Source organism: Microcaecilia unicolor, chromosome 10, assembly GCF_901765095.1.
Source record: "Microcaecilia unicolor chromosome 10, aMicUni1.1, whole genome shotgun sequence".
Classification (NCBI taxonomy): Eukaryota; Metazoa; Chordata; class Amphibia; order Gymnophiona; family Siphonopidae; genus Microcaecilia; species Microcaecilia unicolor.
This window is the reverse complement of record NC_044040.1, coordinates 135696318-135718828: the sequence shown is the minus strand read 5'-3', so window position 1 is coordinate 135718828 and position 22511 is coordinate 135696318. Positions and strand designations below refer to the sequence as shown.

General features: G+C 45.3%; 1 protein-coding gene across 3 annotated transcripts in view; it reads left to right on the top strand.

Annotated features, from left to right (window-relative positions):
* The window catches only part of SEPTIN2 (septin 2), a 488195-nt gene that overhangs the window by 370549 nt on the left and 95135 nt on the right, over positions 1-22511 (top strand). For 2 of the 3 annotated variants that reach the window (XM_030215817.1, XM_030215816.1), the window contains exons 9-10: positions 17732-17877; positions 20072-20194. In XM_030215817.1, the coding sequence (XP_030071677.1) occupies positions 17732-17877; positions 20072-20194 (269 nt within the window). The remainder of the gene's footprint in view (positions 1-17731; positions 17878-20071; positions 20195-22511) is intronic. The other variant, XM_030215818.1, reaches the window with a different exon arrangement.

Sequence of the window (22511 nt, the reverse complement as noted above, 5' to 3'; positions counted from 1 at the left end):
CTCTCCCTGGTTTTAGTAGGACCGAGAGCCCTGCTTCACGCATGCTTGGCGGCACTCCATTCCCCCCGAAATTTGCATTGCCCACCCTTAATAACAGGGGTGCCAGTTCTTTCCCAAATACTTTATAATATTTGCCTGTGTATCCATCGAGGCCCGGGGCCTTCCCCACTTTTAACCCTTTATTCCATATCATCAGGCAGATCAATCCATAGACAGGTGGGTTGTGTCCATCTACCAGCAGGTGGAGATAGAGAGCAGTCTTTTGCCTCTCTATATGTGGTCATGTGCTACCAGGAAATCCTCAGTATTCTGTCTATCTATCACACGCAGCAGCTCTGGTTTGGTCTCCACGCCTATTTGCTTAGGCTTTGTTGAGTATTTGGGGTTGAGGGCTCTTCGAGAGCAAGTGCAAACCTGGTGGTGCCAGGTCCCTCCTTTTCTCCCCCCTCCCGCTGGCTCCGTTAAAAAAAAAACATAATCTTGAAGCAGAAAAGATTTTACTTGCAGCTGCTCACTGGGACACAATTCGTTGCAGCTCGGAGCAAGAAGCAGGTAATTTTACCTTTTCCTAACGGGCAGGGGGTTCCCCGAACGTTTCCCTTGTGGATCATGGTGTCGGATGGTAAGGGCGCAAAAAAGCGCTCCCCGGACCACGTTCGCGCGGCTAGTGGGGAGGCGCAGGGATCGGAGGCAGAGAAGCCCTTTTTGGGCGCCCTTCCGGACTTTGCTGATTTAGCCGGTTTTTCCTCCGCTGGGGCTTCGGTGGCCTTTCCCGCCTTAGGCGCCCATCCGACGTCGGCCGCCCATGCAGCTCGGACGGCCTCTGGTATGGCCGCCTTTGAGTTGGGCGGCGGTAAGAAGATGGCGAAGTTTAAGCGCCATGCTTCCCGCACGGCTCCTTCGTGGAGTGACGCGCCGGACGCCATTTTGGATGCACAGCGCGCCTCTCCCCCGCTCTATGGAGGTTGAGAGTTCCTCTAGGGCTGTGGCCCAGGTTGCAGAGGTGCACAAACAGGGGGGTTTCTCTCCCGAGTTTATTTTGTTGCTGCATCAGGCCTTTAAACTGCAAAGCGCTGCTCCTGCTCCCCTTTCAGATATGGGGGAAGAGGCTTCCCTGATCAAGCGCCCTCAGGTGGATCTTCAGGTTTGGGGGGGCTCTGTCTCCTCTGATGTAGTTGAGGGCAGCGTTTCTGAGTTCTCCCAAAGGTCCCTTGGGGATTCTTTGGAGGAGGCTGATCCTCGCCCTGATGGGGGAGATGACCCCTCTGCAGTGCGGCTTTTTCGCTCAGAGGAATTGCCTAACCTGTTAGTTCAGGCTATGAGCATCTTGAGTATTTCCTCTTCAGAGGAAGGCCCTCCTTCAGCCTTGGCGGGTTCCGCTGTTATGTTAGGAACCAAGCGCCCTTCCAGGACCTTCCACATCCATGAAGCCATGAAAACTCTAATTTCAGCTCAATGGGATTCTCCTGAGGCGAGCCTCAAGGTAGCCAGGGCCATGACTCATCTGTACCCTCTGCCAGAGGGTGAACAGGAGGCCTTACGCTGGCCGGCAGTGTACTCTCTAATCACTGCTGTGACAAAAAAGACTGCTTTGCCGGTGGAAGATGGCTCTGCCCTTAAGGATTCACAGGACAGGAAATTGGAAGCGGCCTTAAAGTTAGCCTTTGAAGCGGCCTCCTTCAGTTTGCAGGCCTCGGTTTGCGGCTCCTATGTGGCCAGGGCATGCCTGACTGTGGTGCAGCGGGCCTCCCCCTCGGATCCTTCCTTGAGGGCGGATTGGCCGGTCCTGGAGTCAGGCTTGGCTTACTTGGCAGACTTGCTGTATGATGTTTTGAGAGCCTCGGCTAAAGGTATGTCTCAGACAGTCTCTGCCCGTCGATGGCTATGGCTTAAGCATTGGTCAGCTGACCATGCCTTAAATCCCGCTTAGCCAAGTTGCCTTTTAAGGGCAAGCTGCTCTTTGGGGATGAGCTGGACAAGATCGTGATGGATCTCGGCAGTTCTAAAGGCAAGAGGTTGCCGGAGGTCAAGGTAAGGGCCAGCAGTGCTCGCCCTGGTTCCTCTAAGGGCCGTTTTCAAGAAGCCCGTCGGTATCGCCCGGGCAAGTCGGGCTGCTGCTCCTCCTCCTCTTCCTCCTTCAAGCAGAGGTTCTCCCCGAAGCAGCATTCCTTTCGCAGAGACCGCCGCTCAGGAGGTTCTTCCTCCGGTCCTCCTCCAGGGTCTCGTACCCAATGACGGGGCCCTGGTCCATGGCCCAGAGCAGATAGGAGGAAGGCTGTCCTCTTTTCTGGACGAGTGGACTAGGGTAACTTCAGACGCTTGGGTTCTAAAAGTCATCAGAGACGGCTACAAGTTGGAGTTGTGCCGGCCCCTGAGAGACGGGTTCGTGAACTCTCCCTGCAAGTCTCCCCTCAAAGTGGCAGCAGTTCAGCAGACTCTGGACAACTTGCTCCGCCTTGGGGTGGTGGTCCCAGTGCCCGTAGAGCAGTGTGGCACAGGACGTTACTCCATTTACTTTGTGGTGCCAAAGAAAGGAGGCTCTTCTCGGCCTATTCTCGACCTCAAGGGAGTCAATGGGCCTTGCGAATACGGCATTTCTGTATGGAGACTCTCCGCTCCGTGATTGCTGCGGTACAAAAAGGAGAATTCCTGGCATCCTTGGACATCAAGGAAGCTTATCTTCACATTCCCATCTGGCCGCCTTATCAGCGCTTCCTGCGCTTTGCAGTGCTGGGCCGGCACTTCCAGTTCAGAGCCCTCCCGTTCGGGTTGGCTACGGCTCCGCGGACCTTCTCCAAAGTGATGGTGGTCATTGCGGCTTATCTCCGCAAGGAAGGAGTGCAAGTCCATCCCTACCTAGATGACTGGCTGATTCGAGCGCCCTCCTTTGCAGAGTGTGGGAGAGCGACGGACAGGGTCATTGCTCTTCTGAGCTCCCTGGGATGGATCATCAACCAGGAGAAAAGTCAGCTGCGCCCGACTCAGTCCCTGGAGTATCTGGGTGTTCAGTTCGACACCCAAGTGGGCAGAGTGTTCCTGCCGGACAACTGGAGCCTCAAGCTTCAGGCCCAGGTGGGCCGGTTCCTAGCCTCCTCAGCTCCTCGGGCTTGGGATTATGTGCAACTGTTGGGCTCCATGACGGCCACGATGGAGGTAGTGCCCTGGGCCAGGGCCCATATGAGGCCACTACAGCACTCTCTTCTGCGGCGCTGGACTCCAGTTTCGGAGGATTACGCAGTTCGCCTTCCCCTGGACCCGGCGGTGAGAAGGGCGCTAAGTTGGTGGCTGATGTCAGACAAGTTGTCAGCCGGTATTTATTTTATTTATTTATTTTATTTTATTGCATTTGTATCCCACATTTTCCCACCTATTTGCGGGCTCATTGTGGCTTACAATACATTGTGAAGGATGGAAATACAGTGTGTTACAGTACGATTATGGGTTATGATATACCCTATGTTCTCTTGAAATTGTTCTATCGCCTTATCTTTTCCCCATTGTAACATCACATGGTTTCCACGCCCTAACGATTTTTGACTTGACTTTGTCTTCCCATAACTAAAATCGTTAGGGCGTGGAAACCATGTGATGTTACAATGGGGAAAAGATAAGGCGATAGAACAATTTCAAGAGAACATAGGGTATAACATTTTATCTGTGGGTGGAGTTTGAAGTGTGGTGGAAATATGGGGTAAGAGAAATTCAGAAGGGAGTGTATTGATGCATTTCTATTAGTATGTATGGACTTCATGTGTTTTGATCCTTACAATACATTTTCTCAAAGAGATGAGTCTTCAATTGTTTGCAGAAGTCGGTTAATTCGTAGATCATTTTCAGGTTGCGTGGTAGTGTATGTGAGAGAAAATCCGCTGGCAAGCGGAGAACTCAAACGCCCCACGGTAAAGACAACAGAGAACAGAAAGTGGGAGAGCGACCAAGGATATCAGAGACTGGAGGATGTTCTTAAAATGAAAGTTTATTAAGAGTTTCGAAGACTCGACACAACGTCGTGTTTCGGCCGTCAGGCCTGCATCAGGAGTCTATAAAAACATACATTTATATACAATGAAGAAACAATAAAATTACAAAAAATATATAAGATATATGTATATATATATATATATATATATATATATATACACATATAGAGTAGTATATATGTGTGTACAATAAAGCTATGTATGTGAAGAAATGTGCATGACAATTCTGAAAACAGAAAAATTGTGAAACACATGCTTATGTGGACTGTGTAAATGTACATGGTTTACTGGAAGACAAAACACACACATTTATATATATGATAGAGAACAAGGAGCACAAACGTTGCTATATAACTGGAAAATAAACAATTATGAATGTATGTAATTTTTAAACTGGAAAATTAACAAGTGTTGAACTATAATTTTCATTGAATAAAACAAAAATCTTTATAATGCAAAGGAATAATGATTTTTTAACGAAATATTAATAGATGATGCAAATTATGAAAATAATGCATTTGAAGTTCCTTTATATTACAATTATAAAAATGTTTGACTCACATACATGTTTGGGTTTGGTGTCTTTAAAAATAATAATAATATCAACCACATAAGTAAAACTTAACTGAGAGACACAATTTAAAATTATAGTCATTTTAAAATACAAATAATTAATAACGATAGTATTAGACTCACATACATGTTTGAGCTTGGTTTCTTTTTTTATATAAAATTTTTAATGATGATAAATAATATCAACCACATAAATAAAAATAAGAACTTAACTGAGGAACACAATTTAAAATTGTAAAATTAATGTGAGGAGACCATTAAGTTGGGATATACTTGTGAGTAAGGAATTAAAAAATAATAATATAAGGAAACCATTTTATTAGGATATGATGTGAATGAAAAAGGGTGATGCTTGTTATCATGATGCAATCAAGCTCATTTTCAAAGCACTTAGCCTCCCAAAGTTCCATAGAAACCTATGGAACTTAGCCTCCCAAAGTGCTTTGAAAATATGCCTCAAAACCTAATTATTGAAGTCTGAGATTACTTAGGAGAAAATGGCAAATTTAAATTTGGAAACCGGACAAATAAAAAATAAAATAAAATACTGCTGATAAATGTTGTGCTGAATCTATGGCTTCCCAAAATACACAAATCAACCGAAGATCCACCTGGGAGACCCATTGTTTCAGGAATGGCTCCATTCTCGAACCATTATCTATTTTCGTGGACTTTTTTTTGCGCCCTTTTGTTCCCATTATCCCATCATATGTGCAAGATACCACCCATATGATAAACATTTTAGAACACTATGATGGTCCGATAGCAGATACCATCATGGTTACCATGGACATCGAGTCATTATACACAAATATTCCACAACTTGAAGCAATAAATATCATTGAAGAAATTCTACAAAAAAGGACCACCCATCGAAGAATACCCAATCACCTGATTTTGACCTGCGCAACTATAGCACTCACCAAAAATTATTTTCGCTTCAACAATATTTACTACCAACAGATTAAAGGCACCGCAATGGGCGCAAGTATGGCTCCAGATCTAGCCAATCTGTATGTGGGCAAATTTGAAGAAAAATTCCTCACTAATCATCCATTTTTCAAACACATTAAAATCTATCGACGTTACATAGACGATGTATTCATCCTCTGGCACGGAGACGAAGAAACGCTTCTTTCATTTCATCAATGGCTGAACAGTAAAGACCTAAATCTTAAGTTCACTTTAGAATATGACAGCAACAATATCCACTTCCTGGATATTTCGATTACAAAAACTGACTATTTCTTCAAAACAAACATTTACAGAAAACCTACAGATCGTAACACGTTCCTGCATTACTCTAGTTACCATAATTCCAGCTTGAAGAGCAACTTGCCACTGAGTCAATTCTCCGCCTTCGACGTCTCTGCTCAGATTTCGATGACTTTTACCATCAAGCATGTATTTTGAAAGACAGCTTTTCAGCCAGGGGTTATCCACCTCAACACATTAACAAAGGACTAAACAGGGCCATAGAGAAAGACCGTTCAGAATTATTGCAACCATCAACAAAGAAGAGTACACCAGATATAGTGTGTACATTGAAGTACTCTTTCTTAGCCAAGCACATCTCACGCTCAATCAAGAAACATTGGCACATTCTAGAAGGACTAGAATGTTTTCAGAATAAGAAATTAGTCATTGCGTACTCCAGAAACAAGAATTTAAAAGAATATCTCGTGCCCTCAACACTACCGGACATCACTACAGTTTCACCACCACTTGGACATCAAAAATGTGGCCATTGCAGTGTATGCATTCATTGCATTGAAACCACAAATTTCATTCATCCAATAACCAAGAAATCATTCAAATTAAATCATACTTCAGATTGCACAACCTCATCAGTAATCTACATTATCGTTTGCCCATGTTCATTGTTATACATGGGCAAAACCATCAGAGCAGTAAAGACCAGAATTATCGAGCACAGGAGCTGTATCAAACGGAACATCGAATCTGCTCCATTGGTCGAACATTGGCATTCAGCAAACCATTCCATCTCAGATCTTAAGTTCTTTGTTTACAAAACTTTTCCTAAGAAATGGAGAGGAGGTGATTTGGACAGACGTCTGTTACAGGAAGAACAGCAATTGATTTTTAATCTTAAAACCCTACAGCCTGATGGATTAAACAATGAGATCGATTATCGACCATTTTTATGAACATCATTTTTAACACCACAACAGACCACCATTATTTTTATTACACAGCATTTCTTCTGGTACGTTTCATTCTTCATTTTTTATCCTCTAGGCTTGCCTAAATTTTGCTGACTCCCATTTTCAAGCCACATCTCCTCAGATTTTCAATTTTCTACACTTCCAATTTTTATTGTTTTTATTTATTTTTTATTCTTTTATTTCATTTTTTTATTTTCTTTTTCATGTCCAATTTTATAAAATTCATACAGATACAGTACTTATCTTCATTTATCATCATTTTTTAAACCATTTTTGTAGTTCTGTACCTTTATCTTTTTTCTTTCCATTCTCCCCCTTTTTTTGCTTTTTGCAATAATATAGATGCACACTGTCCAACCAATTGTTCAGCTTCTAGTTCCTTTATTTAATACATCCATTGACCAGTTTCTATTTCCCAGTCAGCAAAGACCGTCATCCTTTTACTCCACATATCGAACTGACCAGTCTCTATTTCCCAGCAAGCATGCACCGTCATTTTTCTACTCCACTCATTGCCTGCTTCTTTTCACCCGTCACTCCATAACAGTTCTCTATTGTACAGCCACAGCAGATCACTATCAGTTTTTCAATCACCATTTTTCAATTTTATTGCTAGATTTTCTGTACATCACTTGATCCATCTCAATATTTTTGCGTAAGTGGCATTTTTGTGTTCGTTTTTTCAGCTTTACAAGGTTAGCTCAATCAGCACGTGACATGTCACTTCCGGTTCAGCGATGTTGACTCCCGCGATTTCTGACGGTTTTTTCTTGGTGCCTTTTTTCACTTATAACTACGTCTTTTTCACCACATTTTTTATCTTTCAATTATCTAGCAGCGCGTGCAGCGGTTCGACGAGACCACGCGAATATCTTCCAAACAGTCTTTTTGAAGGTCAGTACCACAGCGCTATTTAAATTAGCTTTTTTACAAATTCAGTTTCTCTCCTTCGTTTCACTTTTTCATCCTATTTTCCCAGCACTTTTACCAGGTCAGTACCACAGTGCTACTTAAATCAGCTTTTTTACAATTTAATTTTCCTCCTCTGTTTTACCTTTTCACTCTATCTTCTTTGCATTTTCGTGTAAGCACTACTAATCACATTTATATTCACCTTCATTTTTTTCATTTTCCTTTACTCACATATCATAACGTTGCATAGCAGGCAGTTCTGACTTTTCATGCTCATAACTGCCCCTGGTTCATTTACTTTTGTATCTTTGTTTTTTTGGTTTTTGTTTCCCTCACCATTTTTTGTCCTTCCCCTGCTATGTTCAATAGACTATTATACCACTGTTGAAGAATCAATTACATCATTATCCAGTCATCTTTTGTGTAAGAGGTCAGTATCCTTTTCAAAATATTGTAGACATTTTTTATTACATTTTTGACAATCATTTAAGTGCTCCTCCACTGTTACAATCTATGTTTTACATTCCTCAATAGACTGTTGTGACATCTTCAAAGAATCTCCCATCGTCATTTTTCTGAACCACCCTGCACAGCAGGTCAGTGCCATAGATTCAGCACAACATTTATCAGCAGTATTTTATTTTATTTTTTATTTTTATTTGTCCGGTTTCCAAATTTAAATTTGCCATTTTCTCCTAAGTAATCTCAGACTTCAATAATTAGGTATTGCATCATGATAACAAGTATCACCCTTTTTCATTCACAGCATATCCTAATAAAATGGTTTCCTTATATTATTTTTTAATTCCTTACTCACAAGTATATCCCAACTTAATGGTCTCCTCACATTAATTTTACAATTTTAAATTGTGTTCCTCAGTTAAGTTCTTATTTTTATTTATGTGGTTGATATTATTTATCATCATTAAAAATTTTATATAAAAAAAGAAACCAAGCTCAAACATGTATGTGAGTCTAATACTATCGTTATTAATTATTTGTATTTTAAAATGACTATAATTTTAAATTGTGTCTCTCAGTTAAGTTTTATTTATGTGGTTGATATTATTATTATTTTTAAAGACACCAAACCCAAACATGTATGTGAGTCAAACATTTTTATAATTGTAATATAAAGGAACTTCAAATGCATTATTTTCATAATTTGCATCATCTATTAATATTTCGTTAAAAAATCATTATTCCTTTGCATTATAAAGATTTTTGTTTTATTCAATGAAAATTATAGTTCAACACTTGTTAATTTTCCAGTTTAAAAATTACATACATTCATAATTGTTTATTTTCCAGTTATATAGCAACGTTTGTGCTCCTCGTTCTCTATCATATATATAAATGTGTGTGTTTTGTCTTCCAGTAAACCATGTACATTTACACAGTCCACATAAGCATGTGTTTCACAATTTTTCTGTTTTCAGAATTGTCATGCACATTTCTTCACATACATAGCTTTATTGTACACACATATATACTACTCTATATGTGTATATATATATATATATATCTTATATATTTTTTGTAATTTTATTGTTTCTTCTTTGTATATAAATGTATGTTTTTATAGACTCCTGATGCAGGCCTGACGGCCGAAACACGACGTTGTGTCGAGTTTTCGAAACTCTTAATAAACTTTCATTTTAAGAACATCCTCCAGTCTCTGATATCCTTGGTCGCTCTCCCACTTTCTGTTCTCTGCGTGGTAGTGTATTCCAGAACTGCGTGCTCATATAGGAGAAGGTTGATGCATGCAATACTTTGTATTTTACGCCTTTGCAATTAGGGAAGTGGAGATTGAGGAAAGTTCTGGATGATCTTTTAGCGTTTCTGGGTGGCAGGTCTATTAAGTCAGACATGTATGCAGGGGCTTCACCGTGGATGATTTTGTGGACCAAGGTGCATACCTTAAAGGTGATACGTTCCTTGAGTGGGAGCCAGTGTAGTTTCTCACGCAAGGGTTTTGCGCTTTCGTATTTTGGTTTTCCGAAAATGAATCTGGCTGCTGTATTCTGGGCTGTTTGAAGTTTCCTCAGTATTTGTTCTTTGCAGCCTGCGTATAGTGAGTTGCAGTAGTCCAGGTGGCTGAGTACGAGTGATTGCACTAGGCTGCGGAATACGGACCTTGGAAAGAATGATCTTATTCTTTTCAGTTTCCACATTGAGTAGAACATCTTTTTGGTTGTGTTATTCGCATATGTATGCCTCTCATGTCCCTGGAGTGGACTGTCATTACGACGGACACCTGCTTGACGGGCTGGGGAGCCCACTGCCTAGGAAGGACAGCGCAAGGGATATGGTCGCCGGCGGAGGCGAAGTGGTCCATCAACCTCTTGGAAGTTCGGGCCATTCGGTTGGCGCTTCAAACGTTTCTTCAGGTACTGATACTGAGGCCAGTTCGAATCCTGTCAGACAATGCCACGGCCGTGGCCTATGTCAATCGCCAGGGAGGTACCAGGAGCGCCCCCCTAGCCAGGGAGGCCATGAAGCTATGCCAGTGAGCAGAGGCGAATCTGGACCAACTGTCGGCGGCTCACATTGCGGGAGTCCTGAATGTCGAGGCGGACTTTCTCAGTCGCCATACCTTGGATCCCGGAGAGTGGCAACTGTCTGCTCGGGTGCTCTTGGAGATCACAAAGCGCTGGGGCATGCCGAACTTGGATCTGATGGCGACCTCGGCCAATTGCCAAGTGCCGTGGTTCTTCAGCAGAGGACGGGACCCTCGATCTCTGGGGGTCGATGCTCTTCTCCAGCAGTGGCCGGTACAGGAGCTTCTCTACGTGTTCCCGCCTTGGCCTATGCTGGGCAGAATTCTCGGCCTGGTGGCGAAACACCCAGGTTGGGTGGTCCTGGTGGGTCCGGACTGGCCCAGACACCCTTGGTATGCAGACCTGATCCGGCTTTCCGTAGACAGTCCTCTGCGGCTTCCGGCGGAGCGGGGCCTCTTACATCAGGGTCCCATAGTGATGGAGGATCCCTCCCCCTTTGGTCTTACGGCCTGGCTCTTGAGCGGAAGTGACTGAAGAAGAAGGGCTTCTCGGACAAGGTCATCTCCACTATGCTGAGAGCACGGAAGCGCTCTACTTCTATTACGTACGCCAGGGTATGGCATACCTTTGTATCATGGTGCGAGGCAGGATCCCTGTCGCCCTTCATGGCGCCAATTGCTTCAGTGTTGGCGTTCCTGCAAAAAGGTCTGGAGAAAGGCCTGTTGCTCAGCTCTCTTAAGGTCCAGGTAGCAGCTCTAGCTTGCTTCAGGAGTCGCGTGAAGGGTGCTTCCCTGGCTTCTCAGCCAGATGTGGTGCGTTTTCTCAAAGGGTTTAATTACCTACGCCCTCCTCTGCACTCGATAGTGCCTACGTGGCATCTCAGTCTGGTGCTGCGAGCCTTGCAGAAGCCGCCCTTTGAGCCATTATCGCGGCTCTCTCTGAAGGGCCTGACGTTGAAAGCGGTCTTTTTGGTGGCAATCGCTTCAGCCAGGAGGGTTTCCGAGCTCTAGGCGCTCTCGTGTAGAGAGCCGTTCCTACGGTTCATGGAGGCAGGAGTGTCTATTCGCCCAGTGCCTTCCTTCCTGCCCAAGATTGTTTCTCGCTTCCATGTGAATCAGCAGCTGTGTCTACCCTCCTTCCGTAGGGAGGATTATCCAGAGGAGTATCGTGCTCTCAGATGCCTGGATGTTAGACGAGTTATCTTCAGATACTTGGAAGTGACCAACGATTTCCGGAAGTCGGATCACCTGTTTGTGCTGTTCGCGGGCCCCCTAAACCTACCGTGGCACGTTGGGTCAAGGAAACGATTGCGGCGGTTTATGTGGCCGCAGGGAAGGTGCCGCCTATCCAGCTGAAGGTTCATTCTACTAGAGCACAGGCGGCTTCGATGGCAGAGTCCAGGTCCGTTTCCTTGGAGGAGATTTGCAGATCGGCGACTTGGGCGTCGGCTCATACCTTCTCACAGTTTGGAGCTTCAGTGTTGTGTTCTGGGATTTCCATGTCCCGCCCTGGGTGAGTACTGCTTGGGTACATCCCACCAGTCTATGGATTGATCTGCTTGATGATATGGAAGGTAAAATTATGTATCATACCTAATAATTTTCTTTCCATTAATCATAGCAGATCAATCCATAGTCCCTCCCGGATATCTGTACTGTTTGTTCTAGTTCAGTTATAGTTCAGGTTCAAGTTTAGACTTCATTTCCTGTTCAGGAGGACTTCGAGTTAAAGTTCTTCCACTTGGATTTCCCTGGAGTTGGGACGACTTTGTGTTACAGTGAGCTGCTGCTTCTTTCCCCCCGTTTCGACGATGGTTGGATTCATAACTAAATTATGCCAGTGCTCCCTCCCGCTTCGTGCGGTAGTAGGGTAGCTTTGTTCCCCTCTCGCTTTGGCAGTGATGGGTTAAGCCAGCTCCTCCCACGGTTGCGGTACAGGACATGCCAGTTACCCCCGCGTCGGCGGGTGTGGGTGCCCCCCCCCCCCCCCCCCCCCGCTTCGGCGGTGGTTGGGTGGCAGAGTGTCCCTTTGTGGGTGTAATTTTCTATGTTTGGTGATTCCTACGGATGGATTTTTGATATCGACTATACTGAGGATTTCCTGGTAGCACATGACCACATATAGAGAGGCAAAAGATTGCTCTCTACCTCCACCTGCTGGTAGATGGACACAACCCACCAGTCTATGGATTGATCTGCTATGATTAATGGAAAGAAAATTATCAGGTATGATACATAATTTTACCATGACCCTTAGGACCTCCTGTGCTGTTACTTCTGCCTCCAACTCTACTTTGTGGGCACTTGCAATTCTCTGAATATCTAACTCTTGTAGATATTCTTGCTTCTCTCCTTGGGAGGCCACTTCCCCTTTGGAGTACAATTTTGTGTAGAACTGTACAAATTGCTTACATATATCACTATCCTGATGTAGTATCTCATCCCGAGTACTTTTAATTTTTGTGATCGTGCTCTTTACCTGACTTTGTCTCAAGCTTCTCGCTAACATACCTGCTTTATTGCTAAATTCAAAAAACTTTTGTTTCATCAATCTCCTATTGTATTCCATTTTTCTCAATTGTATTTTTTGCAGTTCTGTTCTACAATCTAGCAACTCTTGTAAGTGTCTGTGGGTCCCCTTTTTCTTGATGCTTTGCCTCTAACTGCACTAATGTCTGTCTTGTTAGCAACTCATGTGCCTCTCGTTCCCTCTTATTTTGGGCTCCCATTCGTAAGAGATGCCCCCTGACTACCGCCTTGAGGGCATTATTTATTATTATTATTATTTATTGCATTTGTATTCCACATTTTCCCACCTATTTGCAGGCTCAATGTGGCTTACATAGTTTTGTTAACATTGTTATTCCATGATATCAGATACAGTTAGTATTGTGCAGAGATTAAGTAAGGGAAGAGAGAATGTAGGGTCCTGTTACAAGAAGAAGGAAGGGAGTGATTAGGCATCCCACAGAATCCCCTCTGTCACCTCCCCATTATCATTAACTTGTAAATAGTCTTTTATTATATTCCGCACCTCCTGACAGTCTTTCTCTTCTGCTATCAAAGTTTCATTTAACCTCCATACTTTACCCTTTATCTCTTTTCCCAATTTACCCACTACTACCCACACGGGTGCATGGTCAGACGCATGTATACTTTCAATCTCAGTTTCCTTTATTGCCCCCCCCCCCCCCCCCAGTGACCAACTGTGGGGTGGAGGAGTGGCCTAGTGGTTAGGGTGGTGGACTTTGGTCCTGGGGAACTGAGGAACTGAGTTCGATTCCCACTTCAGGCACAGGCAGCTCCTTGTGACTCTGGGCAAGTCACTTAACCCTCCATTGCCCCATGTAAGCCGCATTGAGCCTGCCATGAGTGGGAAAGCGCGGGGTACAAATGTAACAAAAAAAACCCCACAAAACTGCACCATATTGCATCAGTCCTGCTGTATGTCTGCTGTGCGTGTGAGTAAAACAAATATGTCTTCTGTCTAGGGTGCTGTAGTCTCCAGACATCCCCTTTTCTGTCTGGATCCCTCAGCCCGTCCCATAGAGTGATCTAAGTTTGAGGCCGTAAAGTTGAAATCCCCCCCCCCCCCCCCCCCCCCCCAGTATTGTCTGTCCTCTCCCACATAAGCCTAGCTCCAGCCTTATGTTTTCAAAAAAGGCACCTTGTCCGCTATTGGGAGCATACATATTAATGAGTGTAATATATTGGTCTCCAATTTTCCCTTTAATCGCTAAGCATCTTCCCTCTTTCCCTTTATATATTTCTTCCTGGACAAATCTTAAGTGTGCTTTTACAAAAATAGCTAATCCCCCCCCCCCCCCCCCCCCCCGTTTTCCCCCCCTTGGGGTCTGCCAAAAGAAAGCGTTCCCCCAGTTGTTTATACCTGATCAAGGATTCATCTTGTTTCCTGATGTGGGTTTCCTATAAGATAATCACATCCCACTGCAACCATTTTAACTCTTTAAATATAATTCTCTGTTTCCCGGGGTTGTTCAGACCATTGATGTTCCATGTTCCTACCCGTAACCCTCTCCCCCCCCCCCCCCCCCCCCGCCCCCCCCCCCCCCAAATCTTTCTCTGTTCCCTCTTAGCCAGATCTATCCATGAGGAATTGAGCCCACGCCAGAGAGCTGCCCCCCATATTCCACTCCCCCGTTTGCTGCCCCCCTGCAACAGTCTCCTGTTATAGTCTCTTACCCAACCAACGCCCCCCTTACAGTTATCAACATTCAGTCTGTAAATGGCATTGTCATCTTTGTAACCCTGCTGCTTCACCTGCCACCATTCTCAGTCCACTCCGCTCTCGTCCTATCTGTGACCATCCGCCTTCGGGGACCCTCACCCCTTCACTCTGCGCACTTTATTCCATCCCTCTTTGCTGGTCTTGGGCTTGGTGTCCGCTGTCTATGTGCTTCCTCCGTTGTGTTTGGCAAGTCTGTGCAGCCCATGTCCTTCAGTACCTTCCATGTCCCTTCCGCCAAAAGGAGTCTCCGGTTCTTGCTTCCCACTGTGACTTGCATTCATAATGGGTATAGCCACTTATATCTCAGTCCCACTTTTTGCAGATATCTGGTTATCTCCTTAAACTCTCTCCTTCTCTGCAATGTCTTTCTGGTCAAATCCTGGAACACCTGTGGTTTGCAATTTTTCCAGGCAATCTCACCCAGACCCCGGGCTTTTCTCCAGACCGCCTCCTTAACTCCAAACTCGTGGAAACAAACCACAATGTCTCTGGGCTGTCCTCCCCTTTGGGGTCCTAGGCTTCTATGAGCCCTATCAATTGCAAAATGCCTGAGGTTTTGTTGATCATCTCCTATATTGCCCGGGCCCATGATAAAGGCACAGAGTTCTTGGACCACTTTCACCGCGTCCTTAAATTCTTCCTCTTCTGGGATAGCTTTAAAACGTAAATTTCATCTGCGGGACCTATTTTCCAGATCCTCCAGCTGCAGTTCTAGATCTCCTCTCATTTGTTGCTCTTTCTTAAAGTCTTTTTGTAGGTCCCGCACCTCCTCCGCCAAATTTTCCACCCTCTCCTCCGTTGCTGCTACGCGGTTCCCAATCTCTTTCAATTCCTCGTGCATTGCCTTCACTGCTGTCTGAATGCTTGTCCTTGTCGCTATCATCTCAGCTTTCAGTTCTTTAAACCAACGAATGAAATCTGACTTACCAAAGTCAGTTTCCTGCTCTGTTGGCTCCTCGAGTTCTGGGTCTGATTCCGAGTCGCCGGCGGCCATCTTGGTGTCTTGTCCTGCAATTCTGTGAGCCCTTGGGTCCAGCTGGAAGATGGAAGTGATGAAGGACCCCAATCCTCCAAAGGACAGCCGATCAATCCCAAGTCTTCACCTGCGGCAACTGCCGTTCCCTGGGGGTTGAGCCCCCAGGTGCAGGCAGCCAACTGGGCTTCCGGAACCGCAGGAGTTAACGGACTGGCCACGAGAAGAGAGCACCTCAGCTAGGCGAGGTCAGGCAGCAGGCAAAGAGTGGTCGAGGACTAGCCGAGGTCAGGCAGCAGACAAAGAGTGGTCAAAGACTAGCCGAGGTCAGGTCAGGCAGCAGACAAGGAGTGGTCAGGAACAGGTCTTGCAAAGTAGAAGTGTAGTCAGGATACTACTTAGGACAGCTCAGTCCTCGGAGATGAGAAGCCGAAGCAAGGGGAAAGAGGAACGCTGTCCTTAAATAGCCCCTGCAATCAGGGAACGGGGAGTCAGCTGAGGCAGGCGGGAATTCCCAGGGCCGTCATTGGAATGGCGGCTGTGGGATCCTCTCACCGGAGCTTGGAGGTGGAGTCCAGTTGCCCCCAGCCACTCCAGAGATCGAAAGGCAAAGCATCGCTTCCCAAGTACCCGGAAGAGAAGAATGCTAACTGACGCCGGTGCCATCTTCCATGTTACTGCATCGCTTCCCACATGGCCGACGATCGGGACAGCGCTTCCAGGATGGCCGGCGATTGGGACCACGGTACCTGAATGGCCGAGCACCTGAATGGCCAGCGGTCCGCGGCCGCGGTCAGACTGACCGCCCAACGGTCCGAGGACTGGCAGCTGCATCCCGAAGCACCATTCTGGAGCGGGGCCTCCTCGGGAACGGTGTCACCAAGGTGAGGGACGTGACACTTGGCTCCTCGCGACGCCACTCGCGTTCCAGCACTCTTCCCTGTTCCCAGCGTTTCCGGCAGATATTTGAACTTTGCCAGTCTTTTCCTCGCTGCCATACTCCAGGGCTACTCTGTGAACCACGCCACTCGTGCAATCGCTATGATTTTCGGGGGTGCAGCGCCTCGTTTCTCTGGTATTATCAGAGCTCCGTTTTCAGGCAGCCATCTCCTAGCGCTGATGTCACTTCCTCCTCGTGCGCCCTGTTTCTGATGGCATGAGTTGCTGTATGTTACCGCAGTTTTTTTATTAGACGGTGAACGTTAATATGCTTTGTATATGTGCTGCTGTGTTTCTGAAAAGCTTTTATGATTGGCTTTTTCTGTTTGACTCATTGGATCATAGTAGATAACTACTGGCAAGACCCCTGATGCAGGCAGTTCGCCAAAACACAGACCGTGTCAGATCTCTCAATAAAGCCATATTTTGATGCTAACTTGTTCTTGAAGGTCCTCTGTGCTTTGTTTTTCCACTAGTTGGCTTGTTTGTTGTACTCTGATTCCCTCTTTTCTGGCTGCCATAGTTATATCAAAACATACCCTTTTTGTGTGGTTGATGGCCCATTGTTATCAGACTGCAGGTATACACCTATCGGACCACCAGGTGAGGGCACTTGATCTCCTTCTTTCAGTTAATGTCAGTGGAGGAAATCTGCAAGATAACCACCTGGTTGTCAGTTTATACCTGCACACATCCCATTACTACCTGGTTTGCCCCATATCTTGTAAGGGCTGCCGCTTCGGTCAAACCATGTGAAAGAACTTGTTCAGAACCATGGCCCACTTTGGGGAAGGGCAACTAGGCTAATTACCTAAGGGTTTCCATTCCCCAGGGTGCCCAACACCTGTCCAAAGCTAAAGGAAGCATAGTCTGCAGGTGTGTTTTGGGGCCCCTTCACTTTCTGCTCTGGGCCCTGGCATGTCTTAATGCAGCCATGTTCAAGAACTAGCTAACCCTCCTCACTGTTTTTAATTGGAAAAACATCTTCAAGGCTAAAATTCTTAGACTAAAAAGGAATGATACCTATCTATAGTAGTGTCCCCATAAGTATGACTGACTTCATCTTGTATGGTAACGGAGGTTCAGATAAGCAGTTATTCTTTGTTCTATAGCAATTGTTTTTGCAAAGTGTAATGGATTATAACATTTTTAAATCTGTCATTCCTAAATCCAAACCTATTTCCTTGTATGCCTTTATCATACTGGATTCAGTAAAACAGAAATAAATTACTCTTATATAGATGCAAAAATGAAACAGCTCAACACTTCTGAGTATTTCAGATTTGTGCACATTTTCTGAATTGCAGCAATTTTGCATTTAATCAGCAATTTTTCTGAATCTATATTTGCCCAAATTGTATGTTTTAAGGCATTTTTATTCTAGATTTGTTTTGTTCGTTTTCTTTTCCCTTTCAGGCCAGTATTCCCTTTTCTGTGGTGGGATCTAATCAACTAATTGAAGCCAAAGGTAAAAAGGTTAGAGGTCGTCTGTACCCCTGGGGCGTTGTTGAAGTGGAGAATCCAGAACACAATGACTTCCTGAAGCTGAGAACTATGCTAATGTAAGATTCTCACACAAGAGGAAGAAATAAACTGTCACCCACAAACTAGAAAATAATAAGGGTACATAGCATGGGGATAACTGTATAACAGTTTGCTAGGTTGGGAGGCAAAGTAGGTGCCTTATTTTATAAAGACACATAGGTACCTATGTTATAAAATTGTCCCTACAAAAGCCACCAAAATCATGTCTATAATGAAACCACATCTGGGAGCAGATGTAAAGTACACACATACACGTGTTATAAACATAGACAAACCATTACTGCACTCCCAAGCATGCCTAAACCCAAGTTGTCAAAGGTACTGTATGCCTGTTCTAGTCATCATGCATATTTTTAAATGGGAGAATTTAATAAGAGGCCATTTAGGTATGTATACTGCTTGGACAATCCTTTTTAAAATAAAATCCCTCCACCCTACTTTCCCCCTCCCACCAAAGCACACAATGCCAGGTTTCACTGATCACCTGCTAAGAGGAGGCGGAGAGTAGCTGCATGTCTAGCCACATTCTCTTCCTCTCAATGGCGTAGCAAGGGGTGGGGGCAGTCCGCCCCGGGTGCACGCCGCTGGGGGGATGCCGCACGCCTGTTGGCTGAGTCCGCTCGTTCCCTCCCTGCTGCTCCCTCTGCGCGGAACAGGTTACTTCCTGTTCCGGGGCAGAGGGAGCAGCAGGGTGGGAATGAGTGGACTCAGCCAACAGGCGCGCGGCACCCCCCCAGCAGGTAAAAATGCACCGGGGGGGAGGGTGTAATTTTGCCGGTAGGGGGGGGGGGGCTGCATTGGCGATCCGCCCCGGGTGTCAAGCAACCTAGGAACGCCACTGCTTCCTCTTTTGCTTCCTAGAGTTAGACTGCTGATTTGAACCAAGGAGAGGGTATTGTAGAGTCGCATGGTTCAAATTGACAACCTAACTCCGGGTAGAAGAGGAGAATGTGGCTTGGCATGAAACCACTCTCTGCATCCTCTTAACTGATGATTAGCACTTCAGAACAGTAAAAAATGGTGTTATGGGGTAAGGAGATGCCTAACCATGCAAGCTGCTGCCTCTGCAAAATTCTGCACAAAAATTCTACATTGCCCAGAATTTCCCAGGAGTAGTGTTTGTTTTTTTCTGCTGCATATATTGGATGTGTTTCTGCAATGTGTAATGACTAATTTGCATTGTGGAGCCACTCCAACCTACTTGCTTTCTATCCCTTAAATTCTGTTAGACTCTTGAAAGGTAGTTCATTAAATTGGCATCTAAATTTTGGTGCCAGTCGCACATATATGTTGCAGAATACTAGCATTTACACATGTGTTTGGCACCAGTAATTAAAAGTTTTGCTAGGTGCTATTTTGTATTCTTGCCTAAGTTGCTAAGCATGCAACTGCAAGAGGTGTACATGTGGGCGGAGCATGAGTGTGTTAGTTGCATGCATTGCATTGCATGGCTCACTTAGGCATGCCTACCTATATCAGCCATTGACATGACATACATTGGTGTGCCTAACTTTTAGTGTGCCAAAGTGGCTTTGTGCTAGTATTCTGTAATTGCTTAGCTGTGCCCAGAAGCCATCATAGAACTGGTGCTAAGCAAGCCCCATTGTGGTGCCTATATCTTGGTGCTTTTGCTGTGTCTTTTTCAGCCATGACAGTCAGTTTATTCAGGAAGTGTATGCCTTGCAGTTTGTAGGGTGTCTGTTAATGGCTCTTGGGCATAGCTTATATATCCTTCGTTGTGACATCTGTAAACAGCTGCAGCCCAGGGCAGTTGAGCTCCTACAGCAGTGTAAACCTGTCCTTTATAAAGTGCGAAGACGCAGTCACCACAGCTGAGAAAGGATGGTCTCGCCAATAGTACATTATCTCCCCTACTGGATTGGACTTGAATTTTATTATCCACCTTTCCAAATTCAAGCTCAAGACAAGTTACAATACAGATGGCATTTCTAAGCTGACATATAATTTGTTTTGTACTGAGGCAAGGGGGGGTTAAGTGCCTTCTCCAAGATTGCAAGATATGTCACTATGACGACCAGTGGCTGCTTTAACCACTAGGATACTCCTCCAACATTCTGTACTTGTGTCAATGTGATGTGACGCTATAGTGTAAACACAAACTTAATAGCATTTACATTTATTCTCTGCCAATACCAGTAGGATTTTCACTGGAGGCCCAGTTTCATCATGTCTTTTTTTTTTTATCTACAGTACACATATGCAAGATCTGCAGGAGGTGACCCAGGATCTCCACTATGAGAATTTCCGCTCGGAGAGACTGAAGCGAGGTGGCAGGTTGTCATCCCATGGTTACATTCTGTCTTCTTCTCCTTTGTATGTACTTTTTTCTGTCCTCTTTCTCTCACTCCAGATTTTCACCAGCAGTGTCTCTTGTACCATAGCCTACTTTAGAAAATAAGTAAAGCTTCATTTATAGGGAGAATGGCACATCATAATGATGAGTCTAATTTAGAAAGCAAAATAATGGACATGGTGAGGATTCTTTAATTAAAGAAAAGAGTAATAGAACAACATATGCAGCCTTGGGAAGCAGAGTGGCTAGACATTCTAAGGAGCTGGGGTAAGGGGTGATAATATTGGCCATTGTTAGAACCCTTGCTAAGAGGAGAGAGTAGCTTAACTATTTTGGGTTTGGTAGAATGTAGCAGAGGAATTGGAAGGAATGTGTGTGTGATACTTTTGAAGCAGCCCAATATTTTTAAAGGCATGGGAGTTTAAAGGGGTCTAGTTTTCCTTCTAAGTTTTACAGTCTCTCATTTAGCTGTTAAGTTTGTATCAGGAACATAAATTCCTCCCAAGCAGACCTTGGAGTATATTGGAGCCCAAGAAAGAGGTGACCCACTTGAAACTGTTTGTAGAGCTTTTGAAATGTAGGCCAATTAATTTGAATGGAAGCCACTGGTTTATAGTGTTTTTCTTTTAAGTGCTGTGCATGATAAATCTAGGAATTTGTCATATGGTACATAGCCACTGTCAACTACTACCATCTAAAATATTCTGAGGAAATGTACTACTTTCAATCCTCTTCAACATTGGTAATTCAGTTCTTTTCTTGCATGTGCTGCTATTGTCACGTCTGTGGTCGTGACCACCCTCAGACTTACCTTATTTCTGGGGGTCAGCATCTGTGCTGGGTTCTCTGTCTGTCTCTGTGTTAGTTTTGTCTCTGTCTCTGTGTGCTGATTGCTTCACTAGACCTCACCTGTGTGGGCTATGCCTCTCTGAGGAGCCAGCATCTAAGATGGCTCCTGCTTGTCCTTCCTGTGTGTTCACTTCCTTTGTGTTCCAAGCCTCTCCTTGGTGTGAGTGTGTTCCCTGCTCCTGTCCTGCAGTAGGTGACATCATCAGTGAGAGCCTTCATAAGGAAGTGCTGTGCTTGCATTCAGGGCCTTTGCGTAGTAAGTAAGAGTGTTATGCCAAAAGGTCGTGAGGTTAGTGAGTGCACTGTTGCGCTGCTACTTAGCCTTACTCTGGGGCTCTTGCCCTTCTGCTATTTGTGTCTGTGGACTGCCAGTCCTTCTGTGTGGGCGCTGCCCTTCTGCTTTGTGTCTGGGGACTACTTCCGTGTGGGCTTTTGTCCTTCTGTTTTGTGTCTGAGGACTGCTAGTCCTTCCTTTGCCTTGCTTTGCGTTTGGAGACTGAAGCTTCAGCCATTTTCTCTGTGTTTGGAGCTGCCGAAGCTTCAGCCCTGACTCTGTTATCCCTGGTTTATTACTCTGCCTGCTGCCTGCCCAAAGACTCTGTTTGCTCCTGGTTTATTCTATTATCTGCTGCCTGCCCAAAGACTCTATCTGCTCCTGGTTTATTCGATTATCCGCTGCCTTTGCTCCTGGTTTATTCTATTATCCGCTGCCTGCCCTAAGACTCTGTTAGCTCCTGGTTTATTCCTCTGTCTGCTGCCTGCCCAAAGACTCTGTTTGCTCCTGGTTTATTCTATTGTCCGCTGCCTGCCCAAAGTCTCTGTTAGCACCTGGTTTATTCTATTGTCCGCTGCCTGCCCAAAGACTCTGCTAGTTCCTGGTTGCTTCTTCTGTCTGCTTGCCAAGCTTGCGTGTATACCCTGAGTCCTGTTTCTGCCAAGCTTGCGTGTATACCCTGAGTCCTGTTTCTGCCAAGCTTGCGTGTATACCCTGAGTCCTGGTTCTGCCAAGCTTGCTTGTATTCCCTGAGTCCTGCTTCTGCCTAGCTAGTGTGTATATCCTGAATCCTGTCTCTGCCTAGTCTTGTGTACGTCTTGTCTCCTTAGTCTGTCTTGTGTTTCTGGCTTAGTGGCTGCATGCAGCTTTTAGTCCTAGTCTAGTTCCGTGCCCAGCCTCCCTCGTGTATCCCAGACCCAGGGTTGATCCTCTGGATCTTCAGTTCCTGCCTTATCCTGCAAGTCCTGCCGGCCACCCGCACTCCGGAGCTCAACTCAGGAGAAACGGTGGGCAAGCGCAGGTGAAGCTGTTCCTGTTCTGCCTGTTCTAGTTGCCTGCCTCTGTTACTACTCCAGTCCAGAGTTCCAGTCCTGCTCTTCTGTGTATCCAGTTCCAGGGTGGTCTTGCCTGCCGCTGCCGCTCCTCGGCAGTGGCCCAAGGGCTCACGAATTCCGGTTCTGCCTCGAGAACCCGACAGCTATATCTTATGTTTG